This window comes from Trachypithecus francoisi, unplaced genomic scaffold (genome assembly GCF_009764315.1).
Source record: "Trachypithecus francoisi isolate TF-2019V2 unplaced genomic scaffold, Tfra_2.0 Lachesis_group3, whole genome shotgun sequence".
Taxonomy (NCBI): domain Eukaryota; kingdom Metazoa; phylum Chordata; class Mammalia; order Primates; family Cercopithecidae; genus Trachypithecus; species Trachypithecus francoisi.
Window position 1 is genome coordinate 67,876,223 of NW_022681468.1, and position 18,956 is coordinate 67,895,178.

The 18,956-nt window shown below is 38.8% G+C and overlaps 1 protein-coding gene across 1 annotated transcript in view; it reads right to left on the reverse strand.

Annotated features, from left to right (window-relative positions):
* TTC6 (tetratricopeptide repeat domain 6) overlaps positions 1–18,956 on the reverse strand; it is a 147,651-nt gene that overhangs the window by 67,422 nt on the left and 61,273 nt on the right. The window contains exons 3-4 of the mRNA XM_033190834.1: positions 11,576–11,686; positions 8,868–9,074 (exon numbers count right to left, since the gene is read on the reverse strand). Of these exons, the coding sequence (XP_033046725.1) occupies positions 8,868–9,074; positions 11,576–11,686 (318 nt within the window). The remainder of the gene's footprint in view (positions 1–8,867; positions 9,075–11,575; positions 11,687–18,956) is intronic.

Genomic DNA, 18,956 nt, shown 5'->3' on the forward strand with positions numbered 1-18,956 from the left:
CTTTTTTTCTTAGTCTGGCTAAAGCTTTATTAATTTTGTTTAGCTTTTCAAAAAACCAACTTTCTTATTTCATTGATCTTTTGTATTGCTTTCTTCGTTTCAATTCAATTTATTTCTGCTCTGACCTTTATTCTTTGCTTCCACTAATTTTTGGTTTGGTCTGCTCTTTACTAGTTCTTTAAGATCCATCATTAGATTGTTCTTTTGAAGTTTTTCCTCTTTTTTGATGTAAGCACTTATAACTACAAACTTCCTTCTTAGTACTACTTTTGTTGTATCCCACATGTTTTGGTATGTTATGTTTCCATTATCATTTGTTTCAAAACAAATTTTCAATTTCCTTCTTCATGTCTTCATTGACTTGCTGGTCATTCAGAAGCACATTGTTTAATTTCAATGTGTATAGTTTCCAAAATTATTCTTGTTACTAATTTCTAGTTTTATTGTATTGCATCGTTTTTTGCTTGTTTTTGTTTGTTTGTTTGACAGAGTATTGCTCTGTCACGAAGGCTGTAGTGCAGTGGCACAATCTTGGCTCACTGCAACCTCCATCTGCTGGGTTCAAGCAATTCTCATGCCTCAGCCTCCTGAGTAGCTGGGATTACAGGTATACACCACCACACCTGGTTAATTTTTGTATTTTTAGTGGAGATGGGGTTTCAGCATGTTGGCAAGGCTGGTCTTGAGCTCCTGACCTCAAGTGATCCACCCACTTTGGCCTCCCAAAGTGCTAGGATTACAGATGTGAGCCACCACACCCGGCCAGTTTTACTCTATTGTGGTCAGAGAAAATGTTTAATATTGGTATTTTTTTTAATGTTATCCACGTGCTAAGGAAAAGAATGTGTATTCTGCAGCCATTGGATGAAATGTTCTATAAATATCCATTAGATCCACTGCTCTATAGTGCAGATTAAGTCTGATGTTTCTTTGTTGAATTTCTGCCTAAAAGAGCTGTCCAATGCTGTAGATGGGATGTTGAAGTTTTCAGTCATTGTATTGGAGTCTCCCTCTTTGACTCCCTAATATTTGCTTCATAAATCTGGGCACTCCAGTGTTGGGTGCATATATAATTAAAACTGCTATATCCTCTTGCTGAATTGACCCCTTTATGACTGTATAGTGACCTTCTTTTTCTCTTCTTACAGTTTTTTTCCTGAAATCTATTTTGTCTTATATAAGTATAGAGATTCCTGCTCTTTCCTGGTTTCCATTGGCATGGAATATCTTTTTCCATCCCTTTATTTTCAGTCTATGTGTGTCTTTATAGATGAAGTGCATTACTTGTAGGCAACAGATCAATGAGTCTCATTTTTTTTAATCCATTCAGCCACTCTATGTCTATTAATTGGAGAGTTTAGTCCATTCACATTTAATGTTATGACTCATGAGTAAGGACTTTCTCCTGCCATTTTGTTATTTGTTTTCTGGTTATTTTGTGGTCTTCTCTTCCTTCTTTCTTTCCTGTCTTCCTTTTAGTAAAGGTGGCTTTCTTTGGTGATATGATCTAGTTTCTTGCTTTTTATTTTTTGTGTATCTGTTGAATGATTTTTGTTTTGAGGTTATCATGAGGCTTCCAAATACTGTCTTATAGTCCATTATTTTAAACTGAGAACAACCTAACACTGTTTGCATAAACACACAAACAAGCAAGCAGAAAAGAAAAATAAAACGAATAAAGCCTCCATACCTTAACTTTATTCTCCTGCTTTTTAACTTCTTGTTGTTTCTATTTATATCTATGGTACCGTCTATATCTTGAAAAGTTGTTATAGTTATTATTTTTTATTGGTTAATCATTTAGTCTCTCTACTTAAGATAAGTTTACACACCATACTTATGGTGGTATAATATTCTGTTTTTCTGTGTACTTACTATTACCAGTGAGATTTGTACCTTCGGGTTATTATTTATTCCTCATTATCATGCTCTTCTCTCTGGTCGACGTACTCCTTTTAGTGTTTCTTGTAGGACAGGTCTGGTGTTGATAAAATGCCTCAGCTTTTGTTTGTCTGGGAAAGTCTTTATTTCTCCTTCATGTTTGAAGGACAATTTCACCAGATACATTATTCTAGGGTTAAAGTTGCTTTTATTCAGCACTTTAAGTATGTCATGCCACTCTCTCATGGCCTGTAAGGTTTCCACTGAAAAGTCTGCTGCTGGACTTATTGGAGCTCTATTGTATGTTGTTGCTTTTCTCTTGCTGTTTTTAAAATCCTTTCTTTATCATTGACCTTTGGGAATTTAATTATTAAATGCCTTGAAGTAGTCTTCTTTGGGTAAAATCTGCTTGGTGTTCTATAGCCTACTTGTACTTGGATAGTGGTATCTTTCTCCAGGTTTGGGAAGTTTTCTGTTATTATCCCCTTGAGTAAACTTTCTACCTCTATGTCTTTCTCTACATCCTCTTTAAGGCCAATAACACTTAGATTTGCCCTTTTGAGATTTTTTTATAGATCTTGTAGGTATGCTTCATTGTTTTATTCTTTTTTCTTTTGTCTCCTCTGTGTATTTTCAAACAGCCTGTCTTTAAGCTAATTAATTATTCCTTCTGCTTGATCAATTCTGCTACTAAAAGACTCTGATGCATTCTTCAGTATGCCAACTTCATTTTTCAACTCCAGAATTTCTGTTTGATTCTTTCTAATTATTTCAATTTCTTCGTTAAATTTCTAAGATAGAATTCTGACTTCCTTATCTGTGTTATCTTGAATTTCTTTGAGTTTCTTCAAAACTGCTATTTTGATGTCTCTATATATTTTGAATATATGTCTGTTTCTCCAGGGTTGGCCTTTGGTGCCTTATTTAGTTCATTTGGTGAAGTCATGTTTTCCTGGATCATTATGATACTTGCAGATATCTGTCTGTGCCTGGGCATTGAAGAATTGGGTATTTAATGCGGACTTTGCATTCTGGGCTTGTTTGTACCCATCCTTTTGGGGGAGGCTTTCCAGATATTCAAAAGGAGTTGGGTGTTGTGATCTCAGCTGTATCTGTTTTAAGGCAGGGTACCCCAAGCCCAGTAATGCTGTGGTACTTGCAGACTCGTAGAGGCACCACCTTGATGGTCTTTAACAAGATCTGGAAGAATTCTCTGAATTACTAGGCAGAAACTCTTGTTCTCTTCCTTTACTTTGTCCTAAACAAACAAAGTCCCTCTCTCTCTCTGTGTGTGTGTGTGTGTGTGTGTGTGTGTGTGTGTGTCTCTCTCTACTGAGCCAACTAGAGCTGGGGATGGAGTGACACAAGCACCCCGTGGCCTCTATTCCTAGGACAGCACTGGGTCAGATCTAAAGCCAGCACAGCTCTGGGTCTCGCTCAAGGCCTGCTATAACCACTCCCTGGCCACTGCCTATGTTTGCTCAAAGACCTAGGGCTCTACAATCAGCAGGTGGCAAAAACAGCCAGGCCTATGTTATTTGTGGCAAATTCACTCAGGCCCCAGGTACAACCAGAGGTGCCATCCAGGAGCCAGGGACTACAGTCAAAAACTTTAGACGTCCATCTGGCATTTTATTGTACTACAGCTAAACTGGCACTCAAACCACAAAATGAAATCCTTCCCACTCTTCCCCCCTCTTTTCAAAAGCAGAGGAGCCTCTCCCTGTGGCCACCGCCATTTCAGGCCCACAGGGAGTATTGCCAAACTCCTGCCAATGTTTCCTAAAGGCCCAAGGGCTCTTTAGTCAGCTTAGGTAAATGCTGCCTGGCCTGGGACTCATCCTTCAGAGGAGTGGGCTTCCCTCTGGCCTAGGGCAGGTCCAGAAATGGTGTACAAGAGCCAAGTCCTGGACTCAAGGACCCCAAGAGCCCACTTGGTGCTCTACTCCCCTATAGCCAAGCTGGTTCCTAAGGTGCAATACAAAGTCCTCTTTACTTTTCCCTCCCCTTTTTAAAGCCAGGTTCTCACCCTGTAGCCACCATAGCTGGGAATGTGCTGAGTCTCTCCTGAGACCAGCAAGTGTCAGGGTCTCACCCAAGGCCCTCAACTGGTATCCTTTCTAGTTATTCAGAGCCCAAGGACTTTTCAGGTAGGAGGTGATGAATCTTACAATTGGGTCTCTCTCTTCAAGGCAGCCCAGGGCATGTCTAGAAATGTCTGGGAGCTAGGGCCTCATGGCACTGACCAATGCCCTATCCTGCTGTGGCTGAGCTTGGTATCTAAGACACAAGACAAAGTCTTCTCCACTCTTCCCTCTCCTCTTCTAAAGCAAAAGGAAGGAGTCTCTTTTGGAGCCATGAGCTATGCAGCCTGGGGTTAGGGGAGGATTTATGCCAGCACTCCTTAGCTGCCTTGGCTGGTGTCTCAGTAGGTTGCATGCCTCCCTAGTCCACTATCTCTGAGCCCCGTTCAACCCTAGGACTTACCTACATGTTGCAGTACTTGTGGCCTACATTGCCATTCAAATTTATTTGGGGCCTCAGAGCATGTTAGCCTGTGGTGGCAAGGCTTTTAAGAAATCATGCTCCGACCATTGAGATCAGCTATTCCTCTCTGGCTAGGGCTCATTTAAATGCACCCTCTGTGGGCAGGCACCAGTTGAGTTTGGTTAAGTTTTGGTTTCTGCTATAACAAGACAGTAGTGAGTTCAATACTTCACACTTGCTGGCTCTCCCTCTCCCCAGGGCACAGAAACACTTTCTGCACCACCCCTCTGCTGCCAGCAGGTGAGGGCAGCATGGTGTTGGCAATGCAAGACTATTTATCCTACCTCTTCAATGCCTCTTTCAGTGATATGAAGTTACAGTCAGGTTCTGTGTCCTGGTGTACTGTGCGGTGGAAGGGAAAATCAGTGGAGCCTTCTATTCCACCATCTTGCTCCACCTCCTCCAGACACATCTTACCAGTAGCATTTTTGATGCAATCTACAAATTCAGTCAGCAAGTTTTCCATTTTCTCATCTGATATGGTTTGACTTTGTCCCCACCCAAATCTCATCTTGAATTGTAGCTCCTATAATTCCTATAATTCTCATGTTGTGTGAGGGACCCAGTGGGAGATAAGTGAATCATGGGAGCTGTTTCCTCCATACTGTTCTCATAGTAGTTAATAAGTCCCACAACATCTGATGGTTTTATAAGGGGAAACTCCTTTCTCTTGGCTCTCATTCTCTTCTCTTGTCTGCCACCATGTGAGACAGACGTTTCACCTTCCACCATGATTGTGAGGCCTCCCCAGCCATGTAGAACTGGGAGCCCATTAAACCTCTTTCTTTCGTAAATTGCCCAGTTTTGGATATGTCTTTATCAGCAGCATGAAAACAGACTAATATATCATCTAAACCATTAGGAAATATATTGAATTGGACACAGCCCTGTAGCAGTCCACGAGACTTCCATATACTAGTTGTGCATCCTTTGCATAACTAATTACAAATCCATTTAATAGTCCACCTGACCACAATCTCCTCTACAAAACCATCATTGGGAGGCTTTCATAAGCAGGTTGCTGATATTCCAATGATAATAACAATAACTAATGTTTATTGAGTTTTCTGTGTGTCAGGCATTGTTCCAAATGCTTTATATTGTAGCATCTACATATAATCCTTCTAAAAATAATATGAGGTGGGCACTGTCGTTATCCTCATTTTACAATACAGACATATAGTAGAGTTCAGTACTTTGCCTAAGGTCACACTACTAGTAAAGGGTAAAGAGAGGATTCGGTCCTTGGACATCTAGTTGCAGAGCCTGTGCTCTTCCCACAGTCCTCATGTTGAACACCAGGTCTGACATTTTTATGATGCTCAGTCTAGGAATTCTAGGAAAATAAATGAGGCCAGTCTTCCATGACTTACCTTAAGGGGCCCATACTCCAAGTGATTACCACTTCCTTTTAGAAGGGTTCAGACACAATTATTTTAATGAGTCATTTAGTAATTCTAGAGTTTTGTCCAAGATCAATGCATAGATTGCAGAAATCTTAACCCTTACACTTAAAAAAAATATAAAAGTCATATTTGCAGTTGCCAGGCTCCAGGCATTGGCACCTCTCCCACTGCAGCAGCTCCCCAAAGCTGCTGCTGAAAGGTGCAACAAGCTTAAACTCATCTATCTGAGCCATCCAACAGACTCAGATATCCAAGTTAACTCTTAAAATCTTTTGCAAATCTTGGACTTTAGGTTTCTTTTATGAATTCTTCTTTCTAAACTAAAGATCATTCTCCCTGTCAGATTTAAAAGACACAAAGCATAAGTTTATCAGCTTCCTTTTCTCTTTGTTATACTTCTGTTTATTTAAAACCTCAACCTTTTTCCAAAAATAAATTAAGGCAGCTCTGTCATCTCTTGTCATCACACTATTCATCCAAATGACAGAGTTATCTTTCTTTTTATTCCCCCTCTCTTTGCTCCAAAACTAACATCAAAAACACTTGTTTTTGTTCTTAACATTATTCATAGGACTAAACCCATTCTGGATCTCAGCTTTCTTGGTACAATTTTATAGCAACATGCCCCCTTTATATTTTTATATGGATATGCATTTCTATGAATATTTTTAAAACTCTAAATGCAATAGATTACTCATACGTGTTCTGTGAGAATTTGGGGGATTTAGGGCATCCCCATACCTGTTAAACTTCCTTCAGTTTATAATATCAGGTCATGAGATCATATCAATATTTTTAATAGACTTTTACTGACATTTTCTAAAATGTTCAACCATCCTATTATTGGCTTTGTGTCAGTATTTCTTCACAGAATCACTATTATTTCTATCTAACTTTCTTTTGTTCGTCATGATTTAGACAAAAATCCTAATTACCTTCATTATACTAATGAGCTTCTAAGAGTAGAAATGGCCAATCAGGTAAGGATTGATCAAATTCTCTACTTTTTCTGCTGAACAAAACCTTCCAGCATGTATCTGGGCAATTAAAGTCCTGCACTGTTCCTTTATCACACCTCTGTGCTACTTCTGTTTAATCATGTCAGAAAAGGTCTTCTTGTCCGCTTAATCCTCAACCTGGCCAGGCTTGCTGGAGCACATTGTTCCTTATTCTGCTAGCATTTTGAGCAGAAATGCTAGAAACTACCCTTATGGACTCAAATGTCCACATACAGTGTAAAGTTCATGGATAACAATTAATCTTGAGATGTTAACACGAATAAATAAACATATGATTCTTAGTGAAGACTTGGTGGGAATAGTTCGGTGCTATTTTTATGGCATTTCTGAAGGGTACCACAATATCTCACAACAATAAGGCATAATATTTTACTAGACATTCTCTTCTCCTCCCCTTGAAATATTTCTCATTTCAATTTAGAGTCTTTTTAATCCATTCACCCATCACTCTGATCAAAACATTCTTCCTAGAATGCTTCTTAGAAACATCCAAATGCATGCTTTGTAAAGAGCATGACTGATGGGGTCAGTCACCAACCACAGGATAAGACCCTTGTCCCTGCAAGCAGTAGAGTATTTCCTCTGGTCAACTATTACTTGTGGATCTTCCTTATTACCTGTTATTCGTGGAAGACCAATAGGCTAGTGTCATGCAGGATAAACCTGAGAAAACAGGGCTTGAGAAATGAAGAATAACCACTGCATTAATTCAGACATAAGGTCACCAGGACCCAGACTAGGATGGGGTAACTAGAAAAGAGAAGAAAAATATAGAAGCAATAACATTTGGGAAATTCCAAGCCTTGGAGATTGATTTATATGTAAACAGCAAGGGAAGAGGAAGGCCACAGACAACTCCCAGGTTTCAGAATTGGGAGTCTCCAGCAAAAATTGAAGAACAAGTAATTGCCCGTTGATCTCAGTGAAGTGTAGTAGGAACATAATCATTGGTGGGGAGGGGAGGCCCAGAAGTAGAAGAACTGACCAGAAAGGCTGTTTACCCAAGAAGGGGCATCCATCTGAATCAGTTTGGGAGAGGATTTCTGTTGATAATCAAGATGATATGCTGTGGTTCAAGGAAAAGGGCCTTTTTTTTAATGCCAATAATATATCTATTTTTAAATAAATGTATTTAAGTAAAAAAAGTGACTCACATTAACGAAAAGAATTAATACAACAATCTTCCCTTATCTGTGAGGCATATGTTCCAAACCCCAGTGGATGCTTGAAACCTTGGATAGTACTGAACCCTATATATACTATGCTCTTTCCCATACATACATATTGAAGATAAAGTTTAATTTATAAATTAAGCACAGTATAAGATTAACAACAATAACTAAAAATACAATAGAACAATTATAACATACTGTAATAAAAGTTATGTGAATATGGTCTCTCTCTCTCTCTAAATATCTTAATGTCCTATGTATATTCACCTATTTCCACACTGCAGTTGACCACAGCTAACTAAAACCTCAGAAAGTAAAGCCATGGATAAGAGGAAACTTAAACCGTACTGTAAAGGCAGGGTGATACGCAAATATGACAAAAAATTATGTAAACAATAGATAAAATGAATCTTGTAAACATTCTCACAGTAGAAAAAGACCCAGGGGTTAGTATGAACCTAAATGAGGTAAAGTTATAAAAGCTATAAAGTTCACCAAGTTCTATTTCCTGGACTACAATTCCTGACTTCCTCGAGATGGTAACTAGAAGATTCTTGGCCAATTTCTAAAAGACCAAAAAATTCCTTCCCTCCTTGAAAATCTGTCTTCTTTCCCCAGAGTTGCAATTAGGGTTGACACTAGAAATCCCTAAAAAATAATGCTCTCTTTTCCTAAGTGGGCAACTTGCATTTCTGAGGCCCCCTTTTCAGAGTGAACACACCATCACCCCCACCCCCAGCCCCCAGCCCCATACCTTGGTCCTTGCCTGGGCCAATTCTTCACACCTGCACATCCTCAATTCTCATAACTCTTAGGTGTTTCCAACATAAATAGTTTCTTACCGTTAAAGACACCCGCTTGGCTTCTTTCAAATCACTTGTGGGCTGTCCATCTTCCAAAGGTTTACTTAATTCCTCTGCTGGCTGAACTTGCGAAATTTCCTGAGGTTTAAATACTGTGCTTTCTACTTCTGAGGTTCCCCATTCTATATCCTCTTGCTCAATCTGGAGAATACCTGACATGGCTTCAGGAAGTTCCTTATGCATACTCTGTTGGAAAAAGTAAATGTGCGAGAATGCTTTTTTTTTTAATTGGTCCTTCTAGGCTTTTCAGTGATGCAACAGTTTCTATCTGACAACAAGATGAATATGAAAATGCAAGCTTGAAACTAAGCACAGGTGATAAGTTTCCTCTGAAGACTTAGAAAGAGAAGCTCAAATTGACTTAAGAAAAATGTGAACGCTGGCAAATTATTTTCCTCAGCCTTTGTCTCAAAACTACAGCTACCCCACAGTTGTTATGGGTAAAAGATGGCATACAATACCAAATACTATGAAATATTCTTTATTATGCAAGAAGGTACAGCTAGACCAAGAAATTTAATTTTGTAAAATAGAACTTTAATCTTGAGCTCAGCTTGGTTCTATTTTTTTCCATATCACAAGTCATCAAGCAGGAGCTCATGTTTTTATTAAGCTACTGGATGGTGTTATGGAAAGATTAAGAACATGTTTTTAACCAAATGGGACTGAATTCAAATCCGGGATCTGTTAATTAATAGATTTTTGACCTTAGCCAAGGTACTTAAACTTTTTTAGCTTCATTTTTGTCACTGGTCATCAGGATAGACTATGCCCAACCACCGCCCCCCCCAAAAAAAATAGTGGTTCGACACACTGGGGCAGTGTGTTCACTACAAATCAAAGTGGCTCTTTAGGGCAGGCATACTTCTTATGGTAGCTCAGCCATCTAGGCCGCTTCCAGGTGGTAGTTCCTTCACACCAAAACACAGCTTTTATGGTCATCACCGAACAGTGACCATATCACTTTCCTTCACACCCCATTGGCCACAAACAGCTACATGACCCCATCTAACTGCAAGAGGGTAGGGGACATTTGAATATTTAGCAGGGAGCCACTCAGCCGCTCCATTGGCTTGACTCACACCTTTACAAGGGATATATCTTTTTGTATTTAGTTTTTGTGAGTGTCCTCTGCAAGCTGAGGAAGAATGAAGTCAATAGTGACTCAGTCCAAGTCCAAAATCTTCAAAGGTAGGGAAGCTGACAAGGCAGACTTCAGTCCGTGGCCAAAGGCCCAAAAGCCCCCGGCAAACTACTAGAGTAAGTCCAAGAGTCCAACGGCCAAAGAAGATGGAGTCTGATGTCTGAGGGCAGGAGGGATGGATGGAAGCGTCCATGACCAGGTACCAAGTCGAAAAGTATTTTACCTCTAGAGAAGTGGGTCAGCTTCCTTATAAAAAGCCAGAGGCCAGAAGAGGTCCAGTGATTGCCTGTAAATGTCAATGCTTAGGGAATGGTTCCAGCAGAATTACAAATAAATTAATATTTTTGTTTAACTCTTTATTTAAAATAATCAAGATGGTATCTAAGATATCTGATTGTTGACCTTTTTCACAGTTTCCTTCAAAATGGTATCTTTCCTTATACTTTACATGAATAAAGTGAATGGTATTAAGTTTATTCTATTAATGAAGATTTCTATTTTGCTAAACCTAACTGGTATTGTATTTTCAGTTTACTATACCTGTTAGAGGCGTCGAGGTCAGAAGGTTTGATATCTGTTTGTAAACAGTGTCAACTAGAGGCAGCTACCCTAGATGTCAGTCTTAAGTCCACAGCATATATGGTAAGGCTTCCTAATTGATATATTCACATACTATTACAAAGGGCTACTAGTACCATCTCATGCTGGGTCATGAGGCTAGTGATAAGAATACAAAGGAGAAAAAGATATGGCCTGAAAGCATCTCAAACTCTAGGAGTTCAACCATTTGGGGTAACTCTAACATTACAGGATTCATAGCTTTTGTCAAAAGAAAAAATTCCATGCACTTTCTGAACATGATATGCTAACCTAAAAATGAAATATGATCACAATTTTATGTATGCAGGGGTCATATTTTCAGGAACCAAAGGAGCTTGTAATTTAATGGTAACATTTTATGAATTCTTTGTAGAGGAACTGACCATCAGGTTATCACTTTTCTATGTAAATGTGAGTTTCTATACACTGGGAGATACTTTCCATTCACAAGGAATATGTTCCAGATTGCTTTGAATCCAATGGTTATTTTACCAATGATGGATAAAAAGAAAGATTTATTTCCACAACAAATTTCTGTCACCAACTGTCCACATTTCTCAACCAAATTCTCCCCTTGCAATGCTTTTAACAATTCTTCTAGCTGAATACAGACAAAAGTAATGCTTTCTTAGAAGCTAACAATTTTTAATTAATTATCCAACTACCTTCTAGATCTAAATGTCTCTAAATCAGAATTCTTAAAATCTTCCCCTTCTAAAAAGAGTTTGGGGCCTTAGCTCAGAAGGTCCATGGTAGCCAGCAACAGTGAGCCAAAATGGCCAAGACTCCCAGTGTGGTATCGAGTTAGATGTTCTCACAGGTAAACACATTTCTAAAATACATCAGAGAAATTTTTTTTTAACTCTCTATATAAACATTCAAGCAACAGAAAGCATGCTGTTACTTTAACAGAGGCAAGGAGGATTTTTATTAAAGATCTTACCGTTTGTGATTCCTCAGCACCCATCTGGAATCTATGCTCTGCTTGTATCTCAGGTGTTTCTGCTTGCATACTTGATGTTTTGAGGTACATTTTTCCCATTAAAGAAATATCCTTGAAAAGAATAGGAAACAAAGTGATGCAAATTTTTTAAATCATTGAGGCACATTATTCATTATACTAAAATGCTAGTCAATTCAGGTAGTAAATGAGAAATAGAGACATGTAAAGTAGTCAATAACACACGGTAAGTAAATAAAGAAAAACAATCAAGGCAGGGTGTGGTGGCTCATGCCAGTAATCCCAGCACTTTGGGAGGCCGAGGTGGGTGGATCACCTGAGGTCAGGAATTAGACACAAGCCTGACCAACATAGTAAAACCCCCATCTCTACTAAAAATACAAAATTAGCCAGGCATGGTGGCGCATGTCTGTAATCCCAGCTACTTGGGAGGCTGAGGCAGGAGAATCACTTGAACCCAGCAGAAAGAGGCTGCAGTGAGCTGAGATCATGCCATTGCACTACAGCCTAGACAACAAGAGGGAAACTCTGTTTAAAAAATAAATAAATAGTCCATCAAACTTCTCAGAGCTAAAGGAGGAATTACGTACCCAGCGCAAAGAAACTAAAAATCTTGAAAAAAAAGTGGAAGAATTGACAGCTAGACTAATTAATGCAGAGAAGATCATAAACGAAATGACAGAGATGAAAACCATGACATGAGAAATACGTGACAAATGCACAAGCTTCAGTAACCGACTCAATCAACTGGAAGAAAGAGTATCAGCGATTGAGGATCAAATGAATGAAATGAAGCGAGAAGAGAAACCAAAAGAAAAAGAAGAAGAAAAAGAAATGAACAAAGCCTGCAAGAAGTATGGGATTATGTAAAAAGACCAAATCTACGTCTGATTGGGGTGCCTGAAAGTGAGGGGGAAAATGGAACCAAGTTGGAAAACACTCTTCAGGATATCATCCAGGAGAACTTCCCCAACCTAGTAGGGCAGGCCAACATTCAAATTCAGGAAATACAGAGAACGCCACAAAGATACTCCTCCAGAAGAGCAACTCCAAGACACATAATTGCCAGATTCACCAAAGTTGAAATGAAGGAAAAAATCTTAAGGGCAGCCAGAGAGAAAGGTCGGGTTACCCACAAAGGGAAGCCCATCAGACTAACAGCAGATCTCTCGGCAGAAACTCTACAAGCCCGAAGAGAGGGGGCCAATATTCAACGTTCTTAAAGAAAAGAATTTTCAACCCAGAATTTCATATCCAGCCAAACTAAGTTTCATAAGTGAAGGAGAAATAAAATCCTTTACAGATAAGCAAATGCTTAGAGATTTTGTCACCACCAGGCCTGCCTTACAAGAGACCCTGAAGGAAGCCCTAAACATGGAAAGGAACAACCAGTACCAGCCATTGCAAAAACATGCCAAAATGTAAAGACCATCGAGGCTAGGAAGAAACTGCATCAACTAATGAGCAAAATAACCAGTTAATATCATAATGACAGGATCAAGTTCACACATAACAATATTAACCTTAAATGTAAATGGACTAAATGCTCCAATGAAAAGACACAGACTGGCAAACTGGATAAAGAGTCAAGACCCATCAGTCTGCTGTATTCAGGAGACCCATCTCACATGCAGAGACATACATAGGCTCAAAATAAGGGATGGAGAAAGATCTACCAAGCAAATGGAGAACAAAAAAAAGCAGGGGTTGCAATCCTAGTCTCTGATAAAACAGACTTTAAACCATCAAAGATCAAAAGAGACAAAGAAGGCCATTACATAATGGTAAAGGGATCAATTCAACAGGAAGAGCTAACTCTCCTAAATATATATGCACCCAATACAGGAGCACCCAGATTCATAAAGCAAGTCCTTAGAGACCTACAAAGAGACTTAGACTCCCATACAATAATAATGGGAGATTTCAACACTCCACTGTCAACATTAGACAGATCAACGAGACAGAAAGTTAACAAGGATATCCAGGAATTGAACTCATCTCTGCACCAAGCGGACCTAATAGACATCTATAGAACTCTCCACCCCAAATCAACAGAATATACATTCTTCTCAGCACCACATCGCACTTATTCCAAAATTGACCACATAATTGGAAGTAAAGCACTCCTCAGCAAATGTACAAGAACAGAAATTATAACAAACTGTCTCTCAGACCACAGTGCAATCAAACTAGAACTCAGGACTAAGAAACTCAATCAAAACCGCTCAACTACATGGAAACTGAATAACCTGCTCCTGAATGACTACTGGGTACATAACGAAATGAAAGCAGAAATAAAGATGTTCTTTGAAACCAATGAGAACAAAGATACAACATACCAGAATCTCTGGGACACATTTAAAGCAGTGTGTAGAGGGAAATTTATAGCACTAAATGCCCACAAGAGAAAGCAGGAAAGATCTAAAATTGACACTTAACATCACAATTAAAAGAACTAGAGAGGCAAGAGCAAACACATTCAAAAGCTAGCAGAAGGCAAGAAATAACTAAGATCAGAGCAGAACTGAAGGAGATAGAGTCACAAAAAACCCTCCAAAAAATCAATGAATCCAGGAGTTGGTTTTTTGAAAAGATCAACAAAATTGACAGACCGCTAGCAAGACTAATAAAGAAGAAAAGAGAGAGGAATCAAATAGACGCAATAAAAAATGATAAAGGGGATATCACCACCGACCCCACAGAAATACAAACAACTATCAGAGAATACTATAAATGCCTCTACGCAAATCGACTAGAAAATCTAGAAGAAATGGATAATTTCCTGGACACTTACACTCTCCCAAGACTGAACCAGGAAGAAGTTGAATCCCTGAATAGACCAATAACAGGCTCTGAAATTGAGGCAACAATTAATAGCTACCCACGAAAAAAAGTCCAGGACCAGATGGATTCACAGCTGAATTCTACCAGAGGTACAAGGAGGAGCTGGTACCATTCCTTCTGAAACTATTCCAATCAATAGAAAAAGAGGGAATCCTCCCTAACTCATTTTATGAGGCCAACATCATCCTGATACCAAAGCCTGGCAGAGACACAACAAAAAAAGAGAATTTTAGACCAATATCCCTGATGAACATCGATGCAAAAATTCTCAATAAAATACTGGCAAACCGGATTCAGCAGCACATCAAAAAGCTTATCCACCATGATCAAGTGGGCTTCATCCCTGGGATGCAAGGCTGGTTCAACATTCGCAAATCAATAAACGTAATCCAGCATATAAACAGAACCAAAGACAAGAACCACATGATTATCTCAATAGATGCAGAAAAGGCTTTTGACAAAATTCAACAGCCCTTTATGCTAAAAACGCTCAATAATTCGGTATTGATGGAACGTACCTCAAAATAATAAGAGCTATTTACGACAAACCCACAGCTAATATCATACTGAATGGGCAAAAACTGGAAAAATTCCCTTTGAAAACTGGCACAAGACAGGGATGCCCTCTCTCACCACTCCTATTCAACATAGTGTTGGAAGTTCTGGCTAGGGCAATCAGGCAAGAGAAAGAAATCAAGGGTATCCAGTTAGGAAAAGAAGAAGTCAAATTGTCCCTGTTTGCAGATGACATGATTGTATATTTAGAAAAACCCATCGTCTCAGCCCAAATCTCCTTAAGCTGATAAGCAACTTCAGCAAAGTCTCAGGATACAAAATTAATGTGCAAAAATCCCAAGCATTCTTATACACCAGTAACAGACAAGCAGAGAGCCAAATCAGGAATCAACTTCCATTCACAATTGCTTCAAAGAGAATAAAATACCTAGGAATCCAGCTTACAAGGGATGTAAAGGACCTCTTCAAGGAGAACTACAAACCACTGCTCAGTGAAATCAAGGAGGACACAAACAAATGGAAGAACATACCATGCTCATGGATAGGAAGAATCAATATCGTGAAAATGGCCATACTGCCAAGGTGATTTATAGATTCAATGCCATCCCCATCAAGCTACCAATGAGTTTCTTCACAGAATTGGAAAAAACGGCTTTAAAGTTCATATGGAACCAAAAAAGAGCCCGCATTGCCAAGACAATCCTAGGTCAAAAGGACAAAGCTGGAGGTGTCACGCTACCTGACTTCAAACTATACTACAAGGCTACAGTAACCAAAACACCATGGTACTGGTACCACAACAGAGAAATAGACCAGTGGAACAGAACAGAGTCCTCAGAAATAATACCACACATCTACAGCCATCTGATCTTTGACAAACCTGACAAAAACAAGAAATGGGGAAAGGATTCCCTATTTAATAAATGGTGCTGGGAAAATTGGCTAGCCACAAGTAGAAAGCTGAAACTGGATCCTTCCTTACCCCTTATACGAAAATTAATTCAAGATGGATTAGAGACTTAAATGTTAGACCTAATACCATAAAAACCCTAGAAGAAAATCTAGGTAGTACCATTCAGGACATAGGCATGGGCAAGGACTTCATGTCTAAAACACCAAAAGCAACGGCAGCAAAAGCCAAAATTGACAAATGGGATCTCATTAAACTAAAGAGCTTTTGCACAGCAAAAGAAACTACCATCAGAGTGAACAGGCAACCTACAGAATGGGAGAAAATTTTTGCAACCTACTCATCTGACAAAGGGCTAATATCCAGAATCTACAAAGAACTCAAACAAATATACAAGAAAAAAACAAACAACCCCATCAAAAAGTGGGGAAAGGATATGAACAGACATTTCTCAAAAGAAGACATCCATACAGCCAACAGACACATGAAAAATGCTCGTCATCACTCGCCATCAGAGAAATGCAAATCAAAACCACAATGAGATACCATCTCACACCAGTTAGAATGGCAATCATTAAGAAGTCAGGAAACAATAGATGTTGGAGAGGATGTGGAGAAATAGGAACACTTTTACACTGTTGGTGGGATTGTAAACTAGTTCAACCATTATGGAAAACAGTATGGCGATTCCTCAAGGATCTAGAACTAGATGTACCATATGACCCAGCCATCCCACTACTGGGTATATACCCAAAGGATTATAAATTACTCTACTACAAAGACACATGCACACGTATGTTTATTGCGGCACTATTCACAATAGCAAAGACTTGGAATCAACCCAAATGTCCATCTGTGACAGACTGGATTAAGAAAATGTGGCACATATACACCATGGAATACTATGCAGCCATCAAAAAGGATGAGTTTGCGTCCTTTGTAGGGACATGGATGCAGCTGGAAACCATCATTCTTAGCAAACTATCACAAGAAGAGAAAACCAAACACCGCATGTTCTCACTCATAGGTGGGAACTGAACAATGAGATCACTTGGACTCGGGAAGGGGAACATCACACACTGGGGCCTATCATGGGGGGGGGGAGGAGGGAGGGATTGCTTTGGGGAGTTATACATGATATAAACGTTATGCACATGTACCCTAGAACTTAAAGTATAATAAAAAATAAAAAAAAAAAAAAATAAAAAATAAAATAAAAAATAAAAAAAAAAAAAAGAATGATTCAGGGGGAAAAAGGGCAAATACACAATCTTCCATACGTGGAAGAGAGAAAACAAATATGACAAAACGTTAACTAGTGAATCCAGGTGAATAGCATACAGATGTTTACTGTATGATTTTATCAACTTTCTGTGTTTTCAAGCTTTTAAAATAAAAGTTGAGGGAAAAGAAAAAAAAATAAATAAATAAATAAATAAATATAAAAATATTTTTATCTATGTTTTCAATTTCATGGCTTTTTGCTGATCTCTATAAATATATTTTTAGATTTAACAAGATAGGTAATATTAAGTCAGATGCTATAAAATAATTCTATTAAGTCAGATTCTATAAAACACTGCACAAGAAAGATAAAATCAAAACTAAAATTTAATGCAACCAAGGGCAAGAAGGAATATGCTTAAAACCTCACCGGATGGACTGTTAGTATCATTTTTACCATAGCTAGTGACAATTGCAATGATATACTCTCTACTCAGTTGAAATGGCAAGAAGATAATACACTCCAATTACTAACAATGATCTAGGTATAAAGAGACCCAGGTTCTGTCCATCCAAACTGTAAAGCCAAAAATCAGGCATCAACAGGCACACTATTTTGCTTTCCTTCCCCTCAGTCTTAATACTTTTTAAATAGGCATTCAATAACATGACTTTTTTTTGAAACAGAGACTTGCTCTGTCACCCATGCTGGAATGCAGTGGTGCAATCATAGCTCCCTGTAACCTCAAACTCCTGGGTTCAAGCATTCCTCTCACCTCAGCCTCCTGAGTGGCATGGACTACAAGTGCATGCCACAACACTCAACTAATGTTTTTGTTTTATTGTAGAGATGGGGTATCTCTACATTGCCCAGGCTGATCTTGACCTCATGGTCTTAAGGAATCCTTCCTCCTTGGCCTCCCAAAGTGCTGGGATTACATAGGCATGAGACACTGTGCCTGGCCTACATGAATTTTTAAGGTCCCCTTTTCTTCTAGCCTTTTAGTAATGTCAACAGCAAGATTCAAACTCCCATTGTGCCTTAAAACTCTTATTTTTCTACTTTTTATTTGCTTTATTAAAAGGATCTAATTCAGGCCATTGGCTTCTACTTCTGTCCTCTTGTTATAAATAACTATAAAACTGGACAAAATATTACAGCAACTATTTCAGGAGTTGACAACAGGCAGTGCAGAACTGTGATGACAGAGAATGAAAACAAAGTAAGAGTTACAATTACCTGATTTCTGCCTGACACAATTTCCAGAACATGGCACAAAAAGGCAGAAACCAAATAGAGCCCAAGTATCTTACTAAATTGAAGAGACAGAAATCAGATGAGAGGAGGACAAAGGGGCTAGAATTTGTAAGGAACAGTGTGGAGATGAGGGCACTGCACAGACAAAGAGCTCCAGAAATTGGCATAGGGTCCTTGAGTCTTTGGCTGAAAGTCTGCCCATGCAATGGGGAAACCCATGAGGCTAGACAAAGAAACCCTGCCAAGGAAGAAAACAATTACCAAGGAGCTGTAAGCCTCAATTCTCAGAGCTCACACAAGGTTGGGATTCATTAGGTCTCCCACCAGACATGCAAGATATGTGGTACATTCATTATAAAGGCCAAAAGGATCATCCATTAGTAGTAATGCTAAATTAACCCTTGAGTAAAGACTTCTGTGGACATTAACAATGCTTTAAAATAATTCTTGAAAAAAATCAAGCTGCTCTTCAAGTAACTTAACTGCCTATCATAACAAACTCTAACACTCTTTAAAGGAAGTCAATAAAACCCAATGTAAAATTCATAATGTCGAACATCCAATCAGAAGTTGCTGGTCACATAAAGAAGCACAAATATGTGATACATAAC